Raw genomic sequence first — 20,532 nt, 5'->3', positions numbered from 1 at the left:
GATAGCAAAAACTATTCTCAACAATAAAAGAGATTCTGGGAGAATCACCATCCCTGACCTTAAGGTGTATTACAGAGCAACAGTGATTAAAAACTGTATGGTGTTGGTACAGAGACAGGCAGGCAGATCAATGGAATAGAACTGAAGACCCAGAAATGAACCCACACACCTATGGTCACTTGATCTTTGAGAAAGAAGCCAAAACTATCCAGTGAAAAAAAGACAACATTTTCAACAAATGGTGCTGGTTGAACTGGCGGTCTGCATGTAGAAGAATGCAAATTGATCTGTTCTTATCTCCTGGTACAAAGCTCAAATCCAAGTGGATCAAGGACCTCCACATAAAACCAGATATACTGAATCTAATAAGAGAGAAAGTGGAGAAGAGCCTCGAACACATGGGCATGGGGACATTTTCCTGAACAGAACACCAATGGCTTATGCTCTAAGATCAAGAATCGACAAATGGTACCTGATAAAATTGCAAAGCTTCTATAAGGAAAAGGACAATGTCAATAGGACAAAATGGCAACCCACAGATTAGGAAAAAATCTTTACAAATTCTATATCTGATAGAGGGCTAATATCCAATATTTACAAAGAACTCAAGAAATTAGACTCCAGAGAAGCAAACAACCCTAAATTCTCAACTGAGGAACCTCAACTGGCCAAGAAGCACCTAAAGAAATGTTCAACATCTTAGTCATCAGGGAAATGCAAATCAAAACAACTCTGAGATTCCACCTTATGACAGTCAGAATGGCTTGGATCAAAAACTCAGGTGACGGGGGACGGGGGGGAACACCCATAAAGAAGGGGAGGGGGAGGGATTAGGGGGATGTTTGCCCGGAAACTGGGAAAGAAAATAACACTCGAAATGTAAATAAGAAATACTCAAGTTAATAATAATAATAATAATAATAATAATAAAAACTCAGGTGACAGCAGATGCTGGCGACAATGTGGAGAAAGAGGAACAATCCTCTATTGCTGGTGGAATTGCAAGCTGGTACAAACACTCTGGAAATCAGTCTGGTGGTTCCTCAAAAAATTGAACATAGTAATTAACCCAGCTATACTTCCTGGTCATATACCCAAATGATGGCCCAACACATAACAAGGAAACATGCTCTACTATGTTCATAGCAGCCTTATTTACTATAGCCAGAAGCTGGAAAAAATCCAGATGTCCTTCAACAAAGGAATGGATACAGAAAATGTGGTACACTTACACAATGGAGTACTACTCAGCTATTAAAAACAATGGCTTCGTGAAATTCTTAGGCAAATGGATGGAACTAGAAAATATCACCCTTATTGAGGTAACCCAGTCACAAAAGAACACACATGGTATGCATTCACTGATAAGCAGATTTTAGCCCAAAAGCTTGGAATACCCAAGATACAATTCACAGAAGAAGGAAGACCAAAGTGTGGATGCTTCAGTCCTACTTAGAAGGGGGGACAAAATAATCATGGGAGGTAGAGGGTAAGAGGTACTTGGGAAGAAGAAAGGAGGCGAATAGGAGAAGGAGAGCAGGATCAGGTATAGGAGGAGACAAGGGAGATGAACAGAGGGTCAGTAAATTGAACAGAGGTGTACAGCAATGGGGATGGAGAACTGGGGTAGCCACCAGAAAGTCCTAGAAGCCAGGAAAGCAAGAGGCTCCCATGACATAGCAGGGATGACATTAGCTGAAATACCCAACTAAGGGGAGGGAGAACCTGTAGAGACCATATCCAGAGGTTAGGCACAGCCCCCGGTTGAGGGATGGAGACACCCATCCATCTTCAAAATTTTAACCCAGAATTGCTCCTGTCTAAAGGAAATATAGGGACAAAGAGTGGAGACTAAAGCAAGGGATCCATCCCATATGCAGCCACCAAACCCAGACATTATTGCTGATGCCAAGAAGTGCTTGCTGACAGGTGCCTGATATAGCTGTCTCCTGAGAGACTCTGCCAGAGTCTGACCAATACAGATATTGATGCTCACCGCCAACCATCAGACTGAGCATGGGGACCCCAATGGAGGACTTAGAAGGACTGAAGGAGCTGAAGGGGTTTGCAATCTGCAATATCAACCAATTAGCCTACCCCCAGAGCTCACAGGGACTAAAGAGTACACATGGAGGGATCCATGGCTCCAGCTACAAATATAGCAGAGGATGGTCTTATCCGGCATCAATGGGAGGGGAGGCCCTCGGTCCTTTGAAAGCTTCATGTCCCAATGTAGGGGAATGCTAGGGTGGTGAGGCAAGAGTTGGGGGCTAAGGGGGAGCACCCTCATAGTTGCAGGAGGAGGGGGAATGGGACAGGAGTTTTGCAGAGGGAAAACTGGGAAAGGAGATAACATTTGAAATGTGAATAAAGTAACAAAAGTGTTTTATGTTGTGTTTTGTCCATCATTACTAGGTCCATGAGAATGTATAATTATTATATAGCAGCTTGTTCAAACTTTTGTTTACTTTAAAAAAACAACAAACAAACAAAACCCAAGGTCTCACTATAAAGCTATACTAACCTGGAACTCAGAGATCTGCCTGCCTCTGCCTAGGACTAAAGGCCTGCAATACAATATCCAACTAGTTTACATTGATATACATTGAGATTTAAAAAAAAAAAAAAAAAGTCTGCATATGTGTTTAAGAAAGGAATCATTTTTACCCACAAAATGATCAGATGATTATTTTCATTTTCCGTGGTAGTACTGGGGTTGATTGAACCCATGCCATATGCTTACCAGAAAATACTCTACCACTAGCCCTCACGTGTAAACTTAAAAACATTATCTTGGACCAGTGGTTAAAACCAAATTCTACTCTTCCAGAGAACAGGAGTTCAGTTCCCAGCACATACATCAGATGTCTGTAACTCCAGCTCTACCTTGTCTTGCACATACCCACTCACACCCAGACAGAGAGAGACAAAGGTAGACAGAGACAGAGACAAAGAGGCAGAAAGAGGGGCAAAGAAAGAGAGACAGAAAGAAAGAGGGGGATGAGGGAAGGGGAGGGAGAGAGAGAGAATTAATATATATATATATATATATATATATATATATATATATCCCTTTGGGGGTTAAGAAGAGTTCAAAAGGTGGGAAGATCAGAAGTTGGAGAACAGTCTAGGCTAGTTCAAAAGAAAATATTTTTTAAGGCTGAAATGAGACATTTCCCACAAGAAAATCATGTTACCATGCCGGCATTACTAAATGGTTAAAAAAAAAAAAACAAGGCACGTGTGGTACCTCACATCTATTACCCCGGCATTTGAAAGCTCATTCTACAGTAAATTCCAGACTAGGCTGGGCTATATAGGAAATACCTAACTCAAAAAATAAAAGTCAAAAAACCTGCATAACTTTCATTAACTTTTGCAATTATTCTGAAAAACGTGGTGCAACGAATAAATGATTTTGTAAAGGTCCTATTGAGTTCAACCGAGTTTACGATGAAAGAAAATACTTTCCTCTTGTACTGTCATCCAACTTTGGATAAAAATGACTACCAAATTTGGGGGTCATTTTCCAACACCTGTTTTCAAACATCTTCCTCAGATGCTAGGAAGAGAGCCGATTCCGTAGACTTCAACGGGATGTTGACTACACGCACGGAAACGCCGAGCGCTGAGGGACCTTACCCTGCACTGCAGAGCAAGTGCTCAGCACGCACTCTTGCCCCAGGCCACGGATCAGCTGGTAACTGGCCCCGGCAGCATTGTAGCGGTCTGCTGCGGACACGAACTCCTGCAGCTGTAGTAGCCAGCACCGCAAGCCGGCCCCCGGGTCCGCCATAGCGCCGGAACCGCTTAGCGCATGCGCACCACAGTCCCCTTCCCAAGCCTCCCCTGAAGGCCCAGCGGGAACCGCTCACTTAAACTCTCGCGGGAGGGGGTGAAAGCGTGCACCAGCCTACAGGTCTGTAGCGCTTAACTTGTGCACATAGGATCACAAAAGAACAGAACAAGTCTGACCAAGCCTGATACCACAGATTGGTGCTTGTACTCGGGACAGCTCAGATGTAAACACGCCGCACAGAAAAAGGGGTTGGGCCCGCCGCGGGTTTCCCGCCAAAGCGCAATCCCGTGGCAGGCTGACCCACCCGAGGCGAGGGGAGTGCAAAGTGAATCGGGGTTGTTACACCTACGTAGCCATTAAGAACTCCCCCGCCGGCTCGCAGTGGTGCCTTCCGCAGCCGGAGCTGCACGCCTTTGCCTCTGTGATTGGCTGGAAGCCTCCTCGCAGGGCACACCTACAGGGCGTCAGGGCGCGCAATGCCGCTTTCCGGAGGCGGAACTACGCGCCCTTGCCTCTCTGATTGGCCAGGAGTTGCTGGGCGCTGTGACGACAGAGCGGCTGGCGGGAATCGCTTCAACCTGCGAGCCAGGAACGCACTCCTGGGTGGGCGCGGAGCTCTGAATCACCCTCGTGTGCGTGTTTGCAGCTAACCCGGATCCGAAGTACGAGAGGTCCCGTAACGGGACAACTGAGAGCCAGATTTCTCTAGTCGCGCAGCTACCACAGCACCATGTCGTCCCCGGCATCCACCCCTAGTCGCCGCAGCAGCCGACGCGGACGAGTCACCCCAACCCAGTCGCGTGAGTCCCCATCCCCCCTTCCATCTGTCACCCTTTCCGCCTCCTGTCTCTTCCCGCAGCACTGTGGAATGTTCTGAATCCTTCGAGCCTGATCCTGTGGGTGACAGGCCTTGGGCATATAGTAACCTCCGTCCACCCAGATATAAATGATTCTGGGCGCTCATCTCCAGGCTGTCTGGTGTGGTCGGTTCACTTGGTTAAAAATGCCTTTTCCCTCTGTTCCAGTTCGGGTGTTTTGGGATTGGTGTGTTGGGGGGCGGTATTGTTTTTTAAGTAATAAGACTACTCTCGGAGGCGCTTCCTGGGAGACTGAGCATTAGCGTTGAGAGTCTGTTTTGTTTTGTACGACGGAAGTTCGAAGTGAGGAAAGCCGATCATCTCCCAGTCGGAGACGTAGGGGCGAAGATTCTTCCACCGGAGAGTTGCTGCCAATGCCCACCTCACCAGGAGCAGACCTGCAGAGCCCAGCTGCACAGAATGCCTTGTTTTCCAGCCCTCCTCAGATGCATTCTTCAGGTGGGTTGGCTGTCGGTTTTGCTGTTTTAACAGTTGCTATAATACCTAAGCATTCTCGTGTACGCTGATAGAGTACACTGAAGCACCTGGGAAGGAAGCAGAGTTGGACCTAGTTAGGACCTAGTGAGCAAAGAAAGCATATTTTATAGTAGAACTACATTTTGGCTATGAAAGTTTTCAATAAGTATTCTGTCTAAATTGGCAAACAGCATTCTGAAATTGGGATTTGATGTGCTATGGGGATTTCATGGTAATATGTTGTTTTTATAGCTATTCCTTTGGAATTTGATGTTAGTTCGCCATTGACATATGGCACTCCCAGCTCTCGAGTGGAAGGAACCCCAAGAAGTGGGGTGAGAGGCACACCCATGAGGCAGAGGCCAGACCTGGGCTCAGCACGAAAGGGTTTGCAGGTGGATCTGCAGTCTGATGGAGTGAGTACAAAAGCAGATATCTGGTGACCTTATCTTGGGAGTGTAAAGTACGTCATTCTATTAACATGGTTCTATCCTATCTTTCTCTATAGGCAGCAGCAGAAGACACAGTAGCGAGTGAACAGTCTCTAGGCCAAAAGCTTGTGATTTGGGGAACAGACGTGAATGTGGCGACATGCAAAGAAAGTTTTCAGGTACTCTTATGTGCACTAAAACTCAGTGCAGACTTTGGGAGAAGGTATAACTTATGTGTAAACAGCCATAACGTGTCACAGCAGGTTGTCAGTGGGTTAGAATTTACTCCTCAAAAGGAGTCTATGCCATGCACAACGTGCTGATATACTTTGTTTTCTTCTTAGTTCTTGGTATTTCAAGATGGTTTCTCTATGTACCTATCCCTGGCTGTTCTGGAGCTGCATCTGTAACCAGGCTAGCCTGAAATTCGCTCATGCCTGTGCCTTCTTAAAGGTGCATGCCACCATGATCAGCTAGGTAGTAAACTCTTAATCTCTTGAGCACTCAGGCAGAGGATTACTGAAAGTTCAAGGCCAGCTTGGGCTTTTTAGTGAGATCCCTGTCTCAAACCCAAAAAGGAGAAATTATTATTATTATTATTTTTTTTTTTTTACAGATAGCTATATACTCAATTTTTTTCATGTATTTATTGCTGGGGTGGGGGAAGCATGCCATGAACAGCTTTTATGTGAGGTTTCAGGCCTGTTTGTAGAGGCTGGTTCTTTCCACCATGTGGGTTCTGGAGATCAAACTGAGGTGGTATCCTTAGTTACGTACCCTTTTGCTGGTTTCTCTCTCTCTCTCTCTTTCTCTCTCTCTCTTATAATAGCTACATATTCTTACACTCATTAAAACGTAATATTGTTTCTCTACATCAAGAGATTCCTTCAATGTTTTACTGATCCTCTGGCCAAAGAAGAAGAAAATGTTGGCATAGATATTACACAACCTTTGTACATGCAACGACTTGGAGAGGTAATCAAATACGATTTACAAGTGAAAGTTTTATATTTTGAGATAATATGGTTAGTAAAATATGACTTGTACGTGTATCTTACAGATTAATATTACAGGAGAGCCATTTTTAAATGTGAACTGTGAACACATAAAATCATTTGGCAAAAACTTGTATAGACAGCTCATCTCCTACCCACAGGTAAGAATTTGACTTTGAGCTTCCTGATTAACGTAAATGTTTACCAAGAATGTTCCTAGCAAGCAGAATTATATTTTGGTAAAAAGGATACTTGCAAAGGTTGACTATTTCTTAAAGCAGACTGTTTTTCTACAATTAATATGAGGAGTACTTTTTTTATATTTACTAACTGGTAATGCTTCTTAAAAATAATGAACCTCAGGTTGGGGATTTAGCTCAATGGTAGAGCACTTGCTAGAGCGCAAGGCCCTGGGTTCGGTCCCCAGCTCCGGAAAAAAAAGAGAAAAAAAAAATGAACCTTACTAGTGGTTTCTTGGGTTTTATGGGAGGGGGTGTTAATTGGAAGCCTGTGAGGCAGGGGAATGTTCAGAAGTAGTTTTGTAGTTGAAGAGAACCTTGAACTCCTGATTCTGTGGAGCTCAAAAGAGGAGTTGGAGTTAAAGGTGCTTACGAGCCACCTGATCAAAGTGCTGAGACCTGAATCCTGTTGCCTAGCAGAGCAACAAATGCTCTCAACTCTGAGTCATCTCTTCGTCCCCTACCTCTTGCTGTTTGTTTTTACAGGAGGTTATACCAACCTTTGACATGGCTGTCAATGAGATCTTCTTTGACCGTTACCCTGACTCCATCTTAGAACATCAGATTCAAGTCAGACCTTTTAATGCATTAAAGACAAAGAGTATGAGAAACTTGAATCCAGAAGGTAATATATTTAGAGAAATGCCTTATGTAGAAAGAGATCTCGAGGATTGTGTAGTGGGTAACGATAGCATTAGATTAGAAGTTGAAAAGATTTCTTCTGTATACTTTTATCAACTTAGTATGCATTTTTTTAACTTAACTGGAATACCTGATAGAAATGACTTAACAATTCATTAACTGTAAAATTAATTTATCCAAATACAATAAATCCCTAGCTCGTAGGTGCACTTTTTTAGTCACTGAAGAAAAATACTAAAAGCCAGCAAGGCAGCTCAGCTAGAAAAGCAGTTGCTGAGCAAACCTGATGATCTGAGCTCTCCTTAAACTTAAGAAAGAATTCTAGCTTGGGGGGTAAAGAAAGCAGGAGCAGAAGATAAGTGTCTGTTTATGCCTTAGGGAATAGACAAAGTCCTGAACCTATAAAGGAAAAGTTGGTTGTGAAAGATAATAGAGTTTGAAAAGTGGATGTGATAGAATTTCTTTTAGATAACAGAAAGCAAGGATAAAATAGAAAATGCTGTTTGCATCTGTGGCTGGCTGAGGCAAGGATTTGTGAGACAGGGTTTGGGACCCAAAAAGCTAGCTCTAGAAAGCTTAGAATCCCAACAAAGAATTTAAGTTTTATTTCAAAGTAAGTAGGGAAATTTTAGAAGAGGAAGATTTTCCACTCGTGTAATTCAGTGAAGCACATGACATATAAATTCATTTAGATTCTGATGGTGGCTCAATTATGAGACATTAGCATCTTAACATGGACAGGTCAGAATTATGTGTTTCCATGTGTGAAGTTCGTAGTGTAAATTAGTGTAGATCACTCATCCATGTGTGTACCTTAAAAAAAGATAGTAAGGGAGATAGCTACTAGGTAAAATCATACTTTTATTTTAAAAAATCTTACTTTTGGAAAGAAGAAAGGCTGGATGATCAGCTAATTTCAGAAGTTGGCAAATTGCATATAAATTTTAAGGGAAGGAGGGGAGGATTAGCCGAGAGTGGCAAACAAGAAAATGGATGAAATGTATTTAAAGGCCTGTGAGGAGCACTGTGTACTGGTGGGACAGGAGGGCCTTTGAGTCCAGCAGAGGTGTTAAGGAAGGAGTAACTAGAGGAGAGGCATAAAAGCAAGAGTAGAAATGGAAAGCAAGAGCATAAAAGAAGCTTGTTTTATAGATAGTGTTACTGAGAGGCAAAGTGCTTTTTTTCTCGTAGGCACTAACTATAAAAATAGATGTGTCTATTTATGATGTCCTCAGCTATGTCCTTGCTTCATTTGGTAGGTGACAGAAAAGGAGGCTCAGAGTATCCTCAGGGTCATGAATGCTTTGTCCATGTTGTCCAGACTGTTCTTGTGTACTAGGACATGCTGTGCAAGACAGAGGAAATGTAGGGTATCATTTCTCAATTGCTATCCAGCTTTTTTGATTGTTAATGACAGGGTTTTTCACTCAGCAACTAGACTAGACTGTCTGGCTGCCCAGCAAGCCCTAAAAATTCTGCTGTTGAAATTATAAGCAGACCCTCTCCATACCACAAGCATTTTCAGCCCAAGATTTTTACCTGAGATTTCAGGTCTTCCAGGTGGTTTTGTGGATGAGATGAAAGGCTGGGAGACAATATACCTACACATCAAACTTCTCACCTGTTGATGTCTTCTAAGCAGTACACCTAAGGAACAAAGGGCCAGACGGGGGCCAGCAGTTAGCCAACAAGATGGCTTAATGGGTAAAGATGCTGAAACTGACCACATGAGTTAGATTCCTAGCACTCACATAGTACAAGAGAGCTGACTTCCATAAATTGTCTTCTGATCTCCACACTTGCACTGTGGCATGCATGTGCTCATATACTGAGAGAGGGAAGGGGAGCAGAAAGAGAAAGAGAATAAAATAAAAAGTTCAGAAGTATACTGGTGCTGAGAGGAAAGCAGGCTGGACATAGGCAGAGCATCCTAGGCTAGTTCTGAGGATACTAACCAGCTGATTCTGCTGATGGTGCATGCTGGATCTCTGGTCATCTATACTTCTACTTGAGTTGAGATTCTGCTTTAGTGGCAGACCCAGGCCTGGGTGGGCTGAGGGAAGCGGCTGGTGGACAAGCCAACTTTTTTTACAGACATTGATCAGCTCATCACCATCAGTGGCATGGTCATCAGAACGTCACAGCTGATTCCCGAGATGCAGGAGGCCTTTTTCCAGTGCCAAGTCTGTGCCCATACCACCCGGGTAGAGATGGACCGAGGCCGAATTGCTGAGCCCTGCACTTGCGTGCACTGCCACACTACCCACAGTATGGCACTGATCCACAACCGTTCACTGTTCTCTGACAAGCAGATGGTACGTGGCCCCTCTGCACCCACGATGAGGTTCTCCAACACACACTGCTACCTGTGTCCTGCCTCTCTCTAAATCCTCAGCCAAATTTAGTTTGTCGGTTCACCCTCAACCTTCCTTGGTAGAACTCTGCTCTTTCCATTTTTGTTGGTTTTATTAATGACTTGAATTTAGAGAACACTGAGGCTTTAGTATTGCTATACTATGTCTCAAACATCGTATAAGCACTGTACAAAGACCTGTAATTATTTTCCATGGTTTTTTGTTTGTTTCTCGAATTTTTCTCTTTACTCTTCTTCAGATCAAGCTTCAAGAGTCTCCTGAAGATATGCCTGCTGGGCAGACACCTCACACTGTTGTCCTTTTTGCCCACAACGATCTTGTAGACAAGGTTCAGCCAGGGGACAGAGTGAATGTCACAGGTAAGAATGTAGATTTGTAACAAAAAGGCAAAAGTTATGCTGTGGTTTACTACTGTTTAACCCTTTAAGTTCTCAGATGCAGGTTTTAAAATCAGGGTCCTGGTGGGTCCTTGCCATGTAGATCTATCTCTCAGAACTTTGCATATGTCTCAGATTGGTAATGTTGATGTCACAGGAGCAGCTTTAGGGAGCATTTATTTAGTAACTCAAGGACAGAAAGCCAACTGGGGTTCATAAATGCATGCTTTTCTACTATTTCCTACGTGTACAGGTAAGGGTTAACATTACTTATAGAGTAGAGTAGGACAGAACACTTTACATATAACAAAGCTATTGCTGACTTTTTGACTTGCAATTCATTGCTGCATAATTTGTGTTTCTAGATTCTAAATGCTGTCTCTTCATGCAAAAAGTGTCCTGTCTTCAATGCTATTTGCATGTGGCAGACTTTCTACATTTTGGAGGAATGTTGTGGGTACTCGATCAAGGGTGATGGGTTGAGTGACAACATTGTTCTTCATGGGGATTTGAATCCAAGGATCCCTGACTTCTGAGTCTGGGGCTCACTGACCCAACTACCCAGTGAGTCGGGATTTCTTCCCCAACATAAGAGAGCCCTACAATCCAATTTTACCCTCACCCCTTGCCCTTTTTTTTCCCTCCAGTGCTCTTATCACCTACAGGAACAAACCAGAGTGTTCAAAATGTCATTAATAATCTAGTTCACATTCCTCCGTGAGTAAAGTGTAATTGTTACATAAGTGCTGGGTTGTTTTTTTTTTGAAATTTTGTATATTGGGGTGAAAAAACAGGGAATTAACTTATAGAAGTCTTCTTGTTCTTCCACATTGGGACCTGAGGATTGATTCAGGCTTGGTGGCAATTGATTCAGGCTTTACCTGCTGAAGCATCTATTTTTAATGAGAATTGCATTGTTTTGTTAAAGGATCATGATCTGTGCTATAAGGATGAGGTGATCAGGCTTAGTCCTCAAAAGGTAGAGAAATGGTCCAGGGGATCAAGGTACATGCCATGCAATTCTGATGACCTGAGTTCCTTCCCTTAGTCCTACATGATGGAAGGAGAGAACCAGTTCCCAAAAGGTATCCACTCACCTCCACACACCACACCCTGGCACATGTGTGCAAACACACAAGCGTCTTATACACTAATAATAAATTAAAGATTTTATTTTTTTAAGAAACAGGAAATAAAATTATTGTGAAGTTCAAAGCTAGTTTGAAACCCAAAGAAGAGCATCAGATATACCAGTTTAATAAAACCTTCCTTAGAGATTGTATACATTTAGAGTGGTTAAAGTATTATTTACCACTTAATTTCTCTGAATTACCTTCTTTGGGGTGATGGTGGCATGCAGTGCCAGGGGTCAAGCCCAAGGCTTTGCATATATTAAGCAAATGTTCTGCTGTGAACTATATCTCCAACCCTTAATTAGGTTCATGAGAAGATATGCAGAAAATATCCTTTCTCTAGTATTAGTCCTAAATTGTCATTTTCCCTTCACCTTTAAGTAGTCTGTCTTGCTATTCGTAAAATTGCTTTCTAAAGTGTCGCGCCCACCTCGACCGGCAAGGAAGACGCAACACCGTTGGATCCTTCTTAATCAGCCTTTATTGCAGGAACACCTTATTGATGATACAGGGACCCCGAGGAACAAAGGCACTTGCCTTATATACAAAACAGACTGTGGCTGTAAATTTGTCCACTGGGGATTGGTGGAGTATGAAATAACCTATTTAGCATGAATATCACCCTGGCCTTGTAGGTGCTGGGGGTATGCCAACACATGCGCTGTAGGTGTTTACCACAAACGACCACCAGATGTCGGCGCCATCTTTAGCCGCTCCCTACACTAAAGATTTGGGTTTTTAGGGTTTTTGCTTCCAAGTTTTTGGTATGGGCTTTAGCATTTTGTTCAGCCAACTACTAAGTAAATTCTTTTTACTTTTAGCTTAAGGAAATGACATTACTATATTAAATACTGTCATGACACAGCCTTTTTGTTATTCATTTTGCACCTACAATTGTGTACTGAATAGTTATGCAGATAATTCCCTAAGCTCATATAACACAGGTGATTACAAATATGATTTTGGATCTGTTCTTAAAAACCTGTTTCTTCCCCACCTTGGCCATTTCTTGCGTGTCTGACTTCTGAATGGAAGCCTTAGCCTGGAAGACTAAGGTAGTGGGTGCTCAAGTGAGATGGAGCCCCTAGGTACTGCACATTGCCTCTGCTGACCACTGAGCTTACAGAGGAGAAGTGGAAAGGTAGTTGTGTCTCCTCTCTATGTTCTTAGGCATATATCGAGCAGTACCTATTCGAGTTAATCCAAGAGTGAGCAACGTGAAGTCTGTCTATAAAACCCACATTGATGTCATCCATTATCGGAAAACGGATGCAAAACGTCTGCATGGCCTTGATGAAGAAGCAGAACAGAAACTTTTTTCAGAGAAACGTGTGAAATTGCTTAAGGAACTTTCCAGGAAGCCAGATATTTATGAGCGGCTTGCTTCAGCCTTGGCTCCCAGCATTTATGAACATGAAGATATAAAAAAGGTAACAATGTTTTAGCTTGGTATTGAGATTCACAGTTATTTAGAATTACGTAACTAAAGGTCCGTTTGCCTCTGTTATTGTCTTCCAGAGGTTGGAACTGTTTGCTCTGTAACATAGCAAGGCACTGACTCCTGCCTTGTGGATAGTTGAGTGTTAATTTTGGGGGGAGGAGGGGTGTACACACTTATTCGTGCTGTGCATATTCATGTTTTGAGTGTTACTATTTTGTTGTTTATAGACCCATCTCTGCTGTGCACATTCATGTTCCTAAACCTAGGTTATGTGGGATCAGGGATTCATGCTGGTCAAGTTTTAGGATAATGTCTACTTAGGTTAGGAATACTTAGAATGGCCTGAGTACTCTTAGATGATTTGGTAATACTGTGAACTTATAAAATAGAAAAGAACCTCTAAAACGTATGCTAAGCATACACTGTACAACAAATGAATGTTTAGATGTATTTGTTTTTTTAGGGAATCCTACTTCAACTCTTTGGTGGAACAAGGAAGGATTTCAGTCACACTGGAAGGGGTAAATTCCGTGCTGAGATTAACATCCTTCTGTGTGGTGACCCTGGCACCAGCAAGTCCCAGCTGCTACAGTATGTTTACAACCTGGTTCCCAGAGGCCAGTACACGTCTGGAAAAGGCTCCAGTGCAGTTGGCCTCACAGCCTATGTGATGAAAGACCCTGAGACCAGGCAGCTTGTCCTCCAGACAGGTGCCCTTGTACTGAGTGACAATGGCATATGTTGCATCGATGAGTTTGACAAAATGAATGAAAGCACAAGGTCCGTGCTGCATGAGGTCATGGAACAGCAGACTCTGTCCATTGCAAAGGTGAGTGCTGATGTCCACTATGACTGCAAGCTCACAATAGTTTGCAGTTAAAGCTCTATATTAAAACTTCTTACATTAGTTGCTTTTACTCACTAATATGTAGTACTTAACAAACTTGAGTTTGTGTTAAAGTTACTACCAGTTTGTTTTTTGATTTGAAAAATGTAGCCGGAGGGATGGCCCAATGTTTGAGAGCAGTATCTGCTTGGCCAGAAAACCTGATACTGATTCCTAGCACCCACCCACATGCGGCTCACCACCATCTGTCTTTTGTAACTGCAGTTCCAAAGGATCCAGTGTCCTCTTCTGAACTCCAGGATTACTAAGCACACATGTAATGCACAAACTTGCATTCAGGCAAAACACCCAGCACATAAAATGTAATTTTAACTAAAAATGTGACTGCAGAGTGAATATGTCTAAGTTCAGTCCTAGACATGAGTCTGAGTGCAGGGCACCATCTTTGTCCACTAAAGTCAGTGAGACTCTTGGAGAGCCGGCAGAGCAAATGGTTAGCCAGAGATCAGATGAAGGTGGTTTTCCTCCTTAGGGGAGTCAGGAAAAAGCTCCTAACTGCACTCCTTCCTCTGATAGGCTGGGATCATCTGTCAGCTCAATGCACGAACCTCTGTCCTGGCAGCAGCAAACCCTATTGAGTCCCAGTGGAACCCTAAAAAAACGACCATTGAAAATATCCAACTACCACACACACTGTTGTCAAGGTACCAAACATTTCTGTATGACAAATGCTTCTGTTTGCTTATTCCTAGAACTGACAGCTGGAGGTTGAAAGCAGTAGGTAACGCTAACAGTCTCTTCACTGACGTTAAACGCTCGGGTTTGGTTGGTTGGGCCTTTTGGCAGGGTTTATGTATCTTAATTATTTGACTAAATTTGCTTTGTTTCTTGTGGTGCTAGAGATCGAGCAAATGCTCTATTACTGAAGTACCCTCCTTATGTCCTCAAAACAGTTGAAGGTGTTTTTATCCAAATGCAATATCCAATTGGTCCTGGATTACAGTAGCATTTCTTAGAGGAGAGTTTGAACTTTTTATTCTGCTCTTATCTAGGCAGAACTACGGATTGGTCGGCTGGAGATGGGGTAGCTTATGTCCTATATGTAGGTATGTTGGTGTCTCAACTAGGAAGACAGTATTTTTCTCTTGTCTTGTCAGGTTTGATCTCATTTTCCTCATGCTAGACCCTCAAGATGAGGCGTATGACCGACGCCTAGCCCACCACCTGGTTTCGTTGTACTACCAAAGTGAGGAGCAGGTGGAGCAGGAGTTCCTGGACATGGCAGTGCTGAAAGACTACATTGCCTATGCACATAGTACCATCATGCCCCGGCTGAGTGAGGAGGCCAGCCAGGCTCTCATTGAGGTAACTAGGCTTAGGAAACAGAAGCTTGTAACTGTGGATGAGTTATCTGTTTCTCTTAACCTCACTTTGCTTGGTTTTAACGAGTAAGAAGTTGTAGAAATTTTTAATCCTTATCCAGGGTTTCTATTCCTGGATAAAAGACACACAACTTTTATATTTACAATAAGCCTTAAACAGCACAAGAGCTGGGCTTATCCCTATCCTCTATTCTATTCTATCTCTCAGCCAATAATCCCACTATTATAATTTGCCGTGTTTCCTCTGGGCCGCTCTTAACTCCAATTAGCCAACCCATGTGACCATTATTTTATGACTCGCTTAGCCCATGGCAGCTTCTTCCTCTCTTCACCTTTCTCTCCTCATTGTAGTTCTCCCCACATCGGAAGCCCAGAACCCTAAACCCCACCTCTGTCTCTTCTGCTCAGCTATTGATCAGATGGCTGTTGACATCTTTATTTACCAGTCAGAAATAACTTGAGGACAGGGTCACAGTGCCACTTGGGTCTAAGTGCAGACGCTATCCTGCTGATTCTCTGGGGCAACCAGGTCTTGGGGGCTGACACTTAGCATTACAATAATATACATTATATTTAATTATAAATTACAATTAAATAGCAACAGACCAGACCTCAACATTAAGATGTTTAGAGTCGGGGTTGGGGATTTAGCTCAGTGGTAGAGCGCTTGCCTAGCAAGCGCAAGGCCCTGGGTTCAGTCCCCAGCTCCGAAAAAAGAAAAAGAAAAAAAAAAAAGATGTTTAGAGTCCCATGTATTATAATGTAAGCTGGGCAGGAATGGGCTAGGGCTTGTTTGGGCTGAGTATTATGTTATGGCATGCGCCTTGATGGGCTTATATCCTATATATAGGCTAGGTGAATGTTACACATGGTAGTGAATTTCCATTCATATCATTAAATAGATGAAACTACATATAAAATGATTTAATGCTCTTTGAAACATTATCCAGTTACCTTACAAGTCTTGCAGGGTGGATCTTTTGGCTATCATTTACCAGGCCTTTTCCTATAGGCCCTCTGAAGCATTCCTTTCCTCTGCCACTGTTTCCTTTGCTTGTGTTTGCTGCTGCTGCTGCTGGCGTTGGCGGCGGTGGTGTGTGTCATGTATGTATGTATTTATGTGTTTGGTACTTCAGATTATTCTCATGGAGACCAGACGTGCATTCTTCTGAGTTACGTTGCCAACCTTCTGATACCTATTTGTATTCACAAGATATCTGTCAGACATTTCATTCATATCACCATGTGTCGATGTAACAATCCTCTGTTTTTCAGCATGGGTGAGTTCCAAGTCCAAGGCCTAGATCCAATTTTAATTACCTACAGTAACCCTCCACTGCAGGCAGACGGGCTTTCAATTACTTAACAGAACCCTAACTGTTCAATGTCCTCTCTGAAGCTTGAGATTCTTGTTGCTAATGGTTTTACTTGTTTTTTTTGGTTTTTTTTTTCCTACCTTCAATAGGCTTATGTAAACATGAGAAAGATCGGGAGTAGCCGGGGGATGGTTTCTGCTTACCCTCGACAGCTAGAGTCATTAATTCGCTTAGCAGAAGCCCATGCTAAAGTAAGATTTTCAGACAAAGTTGAAGCAATCGATGTGGAAGAGGCAAAACGCCTTCACCGGGAGGCTCTGAAGCAGTCTGCCACTGACCCTCGCACTGGCATTGTGGACATATCTATTCTTACTACAGGTTTGTCACTGCCACTGACCCTCGTACTGGCATTGTGGATATATCTATTCTTACTACAGGTCTGTTACTTGCTTTAAACCAAAAAACTTAAGATTAAGAGATTCTGTCTCCTCTGGTATTTTGCATCTATTAAAATCCATTTCAGTAGATAAGCAGGAAGGTCATTTGGGGCAAGGTATTCTAGGCAAGCTGAGACAACATAGTAAGGCCCTAACTCAAAAAATTTGATCTCCTAATAAGTATGATTATACTTGCTAAACAGCTTATATAGGCTTTCAGTGGCAAGTAGCTAATGATAGATTATTGAATATGCTCTGGCATTTGGCTGTTCTACCTTTCTTGACAATACTACTAAAGGAATATTTATGGAAATCTAACTTTTCACTTTCTCATGGCAGAAACATTTTTGTTGATTTCTTTTTGAAATAGGAATGAGTGCCACTTCTCGTAAACGGAAAGAAGAATTAGCTGAAGCATTGAGAAAACTTATTTTATCTAAGGGTAAAACACCAGCCTTAAAGTACCAACAGCTATTTGAGGATATTCGGGGACAATCTGACACAGTAAGCATTTATATGTGTATTATATATATTGTATAAGTAATAAATGTAAGCAAGATTGCCTCTTCCATAAACACATCATCAAGAAATACATAATTAAAATGTTAGTATACCTGTTTGGAGTTTAGATTCGTTTTAGGAATAAAATATTTGCATGACCTTTTGCAACACTTTTTTACTTAAGGCAGAGCTTAGCAAGGACAGCAGACACCTAGTCCTTTAAAGAAATATTTGCCAGTTTGCCATCCTAATTTATAGAATAAGAAATGCTTTCTAGCAGGATTGGTAAGATGGCTCAGTGGGTAAAGAAGATACCTAGCACTAAACTGGATGAGCTGAGCTCCATCTCTGGGACCTGTGTGGTGGAAGAGGATAACTGACTTTGGAACACTGTCCTTTGATTTCCATAGGCACACAAAATAAATTATATAATCATATGATATATATATATATATATCATATGATATACATACATACACACACATATGATGTAATTAAGCAAAATTGTCTACAGCTACCAAAAAGACAAAGACTCTAAGTGGTAGCTTAACATTAAAGTGTGTGTGTCTAACAGTAAGGACTCAATCTATGACATTTTTATTTCTTAGGCAATTACCAAGGACATGTTTGAAGAGGCCCTGCGTGCTTTGGCTGATGATGATTTCCTAACAGTGACTGGGAAGACTGTCCGCCTACTCTGAGCTGCATGGTCCTTGGACTAGAGTCAGTCACTCTTGTTACTGATGCAAATGGAGTCTGAAAGGCAGTATTCCACTATATAAACATTTTCTATAGGGATGTGTTTCATTAGTAAATGTATGTTTTCACCTTTAAATTTTAAATTATATCAGCATATACAGGAGAGGTTATATTTTCAATATGCCATAATTTTTAAGCAGCTTGCTTCTCACCTGTTTAAATGCAGAGAGCCTAAGCCCAGTTTTGGAGGGTTTTGTTGTTGTTGTTGTTGTTGTTGTTGTTTTTTAATCTGGGGGCTTTACCTTTGTTGTGCTGCAGGGCTGGGGATAGAGCTAAGAGTACCACGCATGCTGTATGTCTAATTATGTGCGTGGAGGTAACAAATTGGCCGAGATACATCCTTTATTGTGATGTGAAGGGCTAAGGATTTTTATAGCACCTGGACTTAACTTTCTTTATAGAGATTTTTCCCCCTATTATTAGAACAAAAGTATGCTTGAAAATTTATTAGGTCAAGTTGCCTTCTGTTTTTTCCTAATATGTAAAACATTTTCCTAAATAAATGATAGAAAAGTAATACTTAGTTTAACATTATTTCTCATCGAGAAAAGAACTTTGTTAAATACTATATTCTTGAAATCATAATAGTGCTTTATAGGTTATAAAAAAGTCAAGGTATGATTTTCATTAATTTTTTTAGGTCCTTAGATCATTAGTTTCAAAGCCATTGTAGCATTAAATCTTTCATGTAAATATTACCACAATAAATCTCTAAACCATTTGAATTATAAGAAGTAGACTTGGAATTCTCATAGGTTGTATTTATAGGTCTAAAAATGAGTGTTTATATAGCACTCAGATGTTGGTATGGAAATGATGTATTTCAGAGGAAGGATTGGTTGAGTTGGGACATCACCAAAGGCCATGGCCATTTACCTAATCTGGTTGCTTCACTCTTGTGAATTGGTGTATGAGTTCCTGTGTAGATGACTTCATGTGTCATCCTTACAGACACGGTGTTTGTAGATCTTTAACAGATGAGGGCACATGAAGCCTCGTGATTTAGCTGAATTCCAAAACAAGAGATAGAATCCATAACTTTATGTTCTGGCTAGAACCAAATCTTATCTAGACATGTCTCACTCAAGTTTTATCTTGACCCAGTTCTTTTGGACATTCTACTCCTTGCTTCCAGATTCTTGCAGAAAAGGCTTACTATGTCATATGACACATACTTTCTAAATGGACAGAGAAGTTGGGAGTATTGACTTAATAACCATAGGCTTTTTAGACTTAAAATGTTTCAGATGTGTCACTGTTCTATAGCTGTGAAGAGACACCAAGACCAAAGCAACTCTTATAAAAGAAAGTATATAATTCAGGACTTGCTTACCGTTTCAGTTTAGTCCATTATCATGGCAGCAGACAGACATTCTGGCTGGAGAAGTAGTTTGGAGCTACACCGTGATCCACAGACAGAGATACACAGCCTAGCATGGACCTTTGAAACCTCAAAGCCCATGATCCCAGTGGCCAGTTCCAACAAGGACCCTTAATCCTTTCCATATCATTCTACTTCTTGATCACTAAGCATTTAAATATATGACATTCTTAATCAAACTACCTAGACTTTCACAGGCACAGGCACCTGAAGGTAACAGGATAACAGGTTCTAAGACCACTATGTATGATGTAGTTCTTGACATTTCTTAAAAATGGAAGATGACTTAGTGGTGAAGAACATTTACTGCTCTGCAGATCTGGATTGGTTCCTAGAACCAAGTCCAGTGGCTGTAACTCCAGCTCTAGGGAATTAGGTGCCCTCTTCTGGCCTCCATAGGCAACTAACTGCTCACACATACATAATTAAAACTCTTTATTTTAAGAATTGCTACTGCTACCGCTAGATAGCTATAAAGTGTTCATGAAGTTCAAGTATAGATTTTCAGACAATAGAATTGTAGAGTTGATGTATGAAATAGACCAGTTTTTCCCCAAATTGAATTTTCAGCCTACAATGATGGCTAGAAGATTGAGAACATATTAATATTTAAAATCAAGTAATGGGGGCTAGAGACATGGCTCAGTGGTTAATAGCACTGACTGCTCTTCCAGAGGTCCTGAGTTCAATTCCCACCAACCACATGGTGGCTCACAACCATCTGTAATGGGATCTGATGCCCTCTTCTGGTGTGTCTGAATATAGCTACAGTGTATTCATATACATTAAATAAATCTAAAAACCATAGTAATAGTGTATACCCACACTGACACAATAGGCTTATGTACTCAATAAATATTAAACCTTTTATACTAGCAATATGTTTCTAGATTTTGTAATTGAACGTAAAGAAATATATAGCTGTGGATATATAAATAGTCTTAGGTGCTGGAATTACAGATAATCAGCACACCTGACATTGCATTTCTTAAACAGTTCATAACTTGTGTCTTAAGATTTACTAAATTCCAAAGTTTCTTTTCTCTGTTGACTCCTTTGGGTAAAGTTCTGCATTGTGAATTATATTTCTATTATAGCTAAGTATTTTGGGAAAAGATATACTTAAACCATGAAAATATTTAG

At 41.6% G+C, this 20,532-nt stretch overlaps 2 protein-coding genes across 2 annotated transcripts in view; one reads left to right on the top strand and one right to left on the bottom strand.

Moving 5' to 3' along the window:
- Prkdc (protein kinase, DNA-activated, catalytic subunit) overlaps positions 1–3,830 on the bottom strand; it is a 200,364-nt gene extending 196,534 nt beyond the window's left edge. The window contains exon 1 of the mRNA XM_032899802.1: positions 3,643–3,830. Within this exon, the coding sequence (XP_032755693.1) occupies positions 3,643–3,796 (154 nt within the window). The 5' untranslated portion in view covers positions 3,797–3,830. The remainder of the gene's footprint in view (positions 1–3,642) is intronic.
- A 599-nt stretch (positions 3,831–4,429) lies between these two features.
- Mcm4 (minichromosome maintenance complex component 4) lies at positions 4,430–18,525 on the top strand. The gene is made up of 16 exons (XM_032899801.1): positions 4,430–4,599; positions 4,954–5,115; positions 5,386–5,549; positions 5,642–5,743; positions 6,444–6,539; positions 6,625–6,720; positions 7,285–7,423; positions 9,535–9,755; positions 10,054–10,174; positions 12,496–12,755; positions 13,230–13,595; positions 14,190–14,317; positions 14,771–14,978; positions 16,461–16,689; positions 17,119–17,252; positions 17,858–18,525. The coding sequence occupies exons 1-16, from the start codon at positions 4,530–4,532 to the stop codon at positions 17,948–17,950; spliced, it is 2,589 nt and encodes an 862-aa protein (XP_032755692.1). The 5' UTR covers positions 4,430–4,529; the 3' UTR covers positions 17,951–18,525.
- Positions 18,526–20,532: the final 2,007 nt, after the last annotated feature.

This window comes from Rattus rattus, chromosome 4 (genome assembly GCF_011064425.1).
Source record: "Rattus rattus isolate New Zealand chromosome 4, Rrattus_CSIRO_v1, whole genome shotgun sequence".
Taxonomy (NCBI): Eukaryota; Metazoa; Chordata; class Mammalia; order Rodentia; family Muridae; genus Rattus; species Rattus rattus.
Note: the sequence above shows the minus strand (reverse complement) of the source record. Positions and strands in the feature narration are given on the sequence as shown.

Excerpts from the sequence above, each read along its gene's own strand:
- Mcm4 (XM_032899801.1), top strand. The coding sequence starts at position 4,530 with ATGTCGTCCCCGGCATCCACCCCTAGTCGCCGCAGCAGCCGACGCGGA. Across the intron at positions 10,175-12,495 it reads GGACAGAGTGAATGTCACAG|GCATATATCGAGCAGTACCT; the intron begins GTAAGAATGTAG and ends CTATGTTCTTAG. Across the intron at positions 14,318-14,770 it reads CCACACACACTGTTGTCAAG|GTTTGATCTCATTTTCCTCA; the intron begins GTACCAAACATT and ends TTGTCTTGTCAG.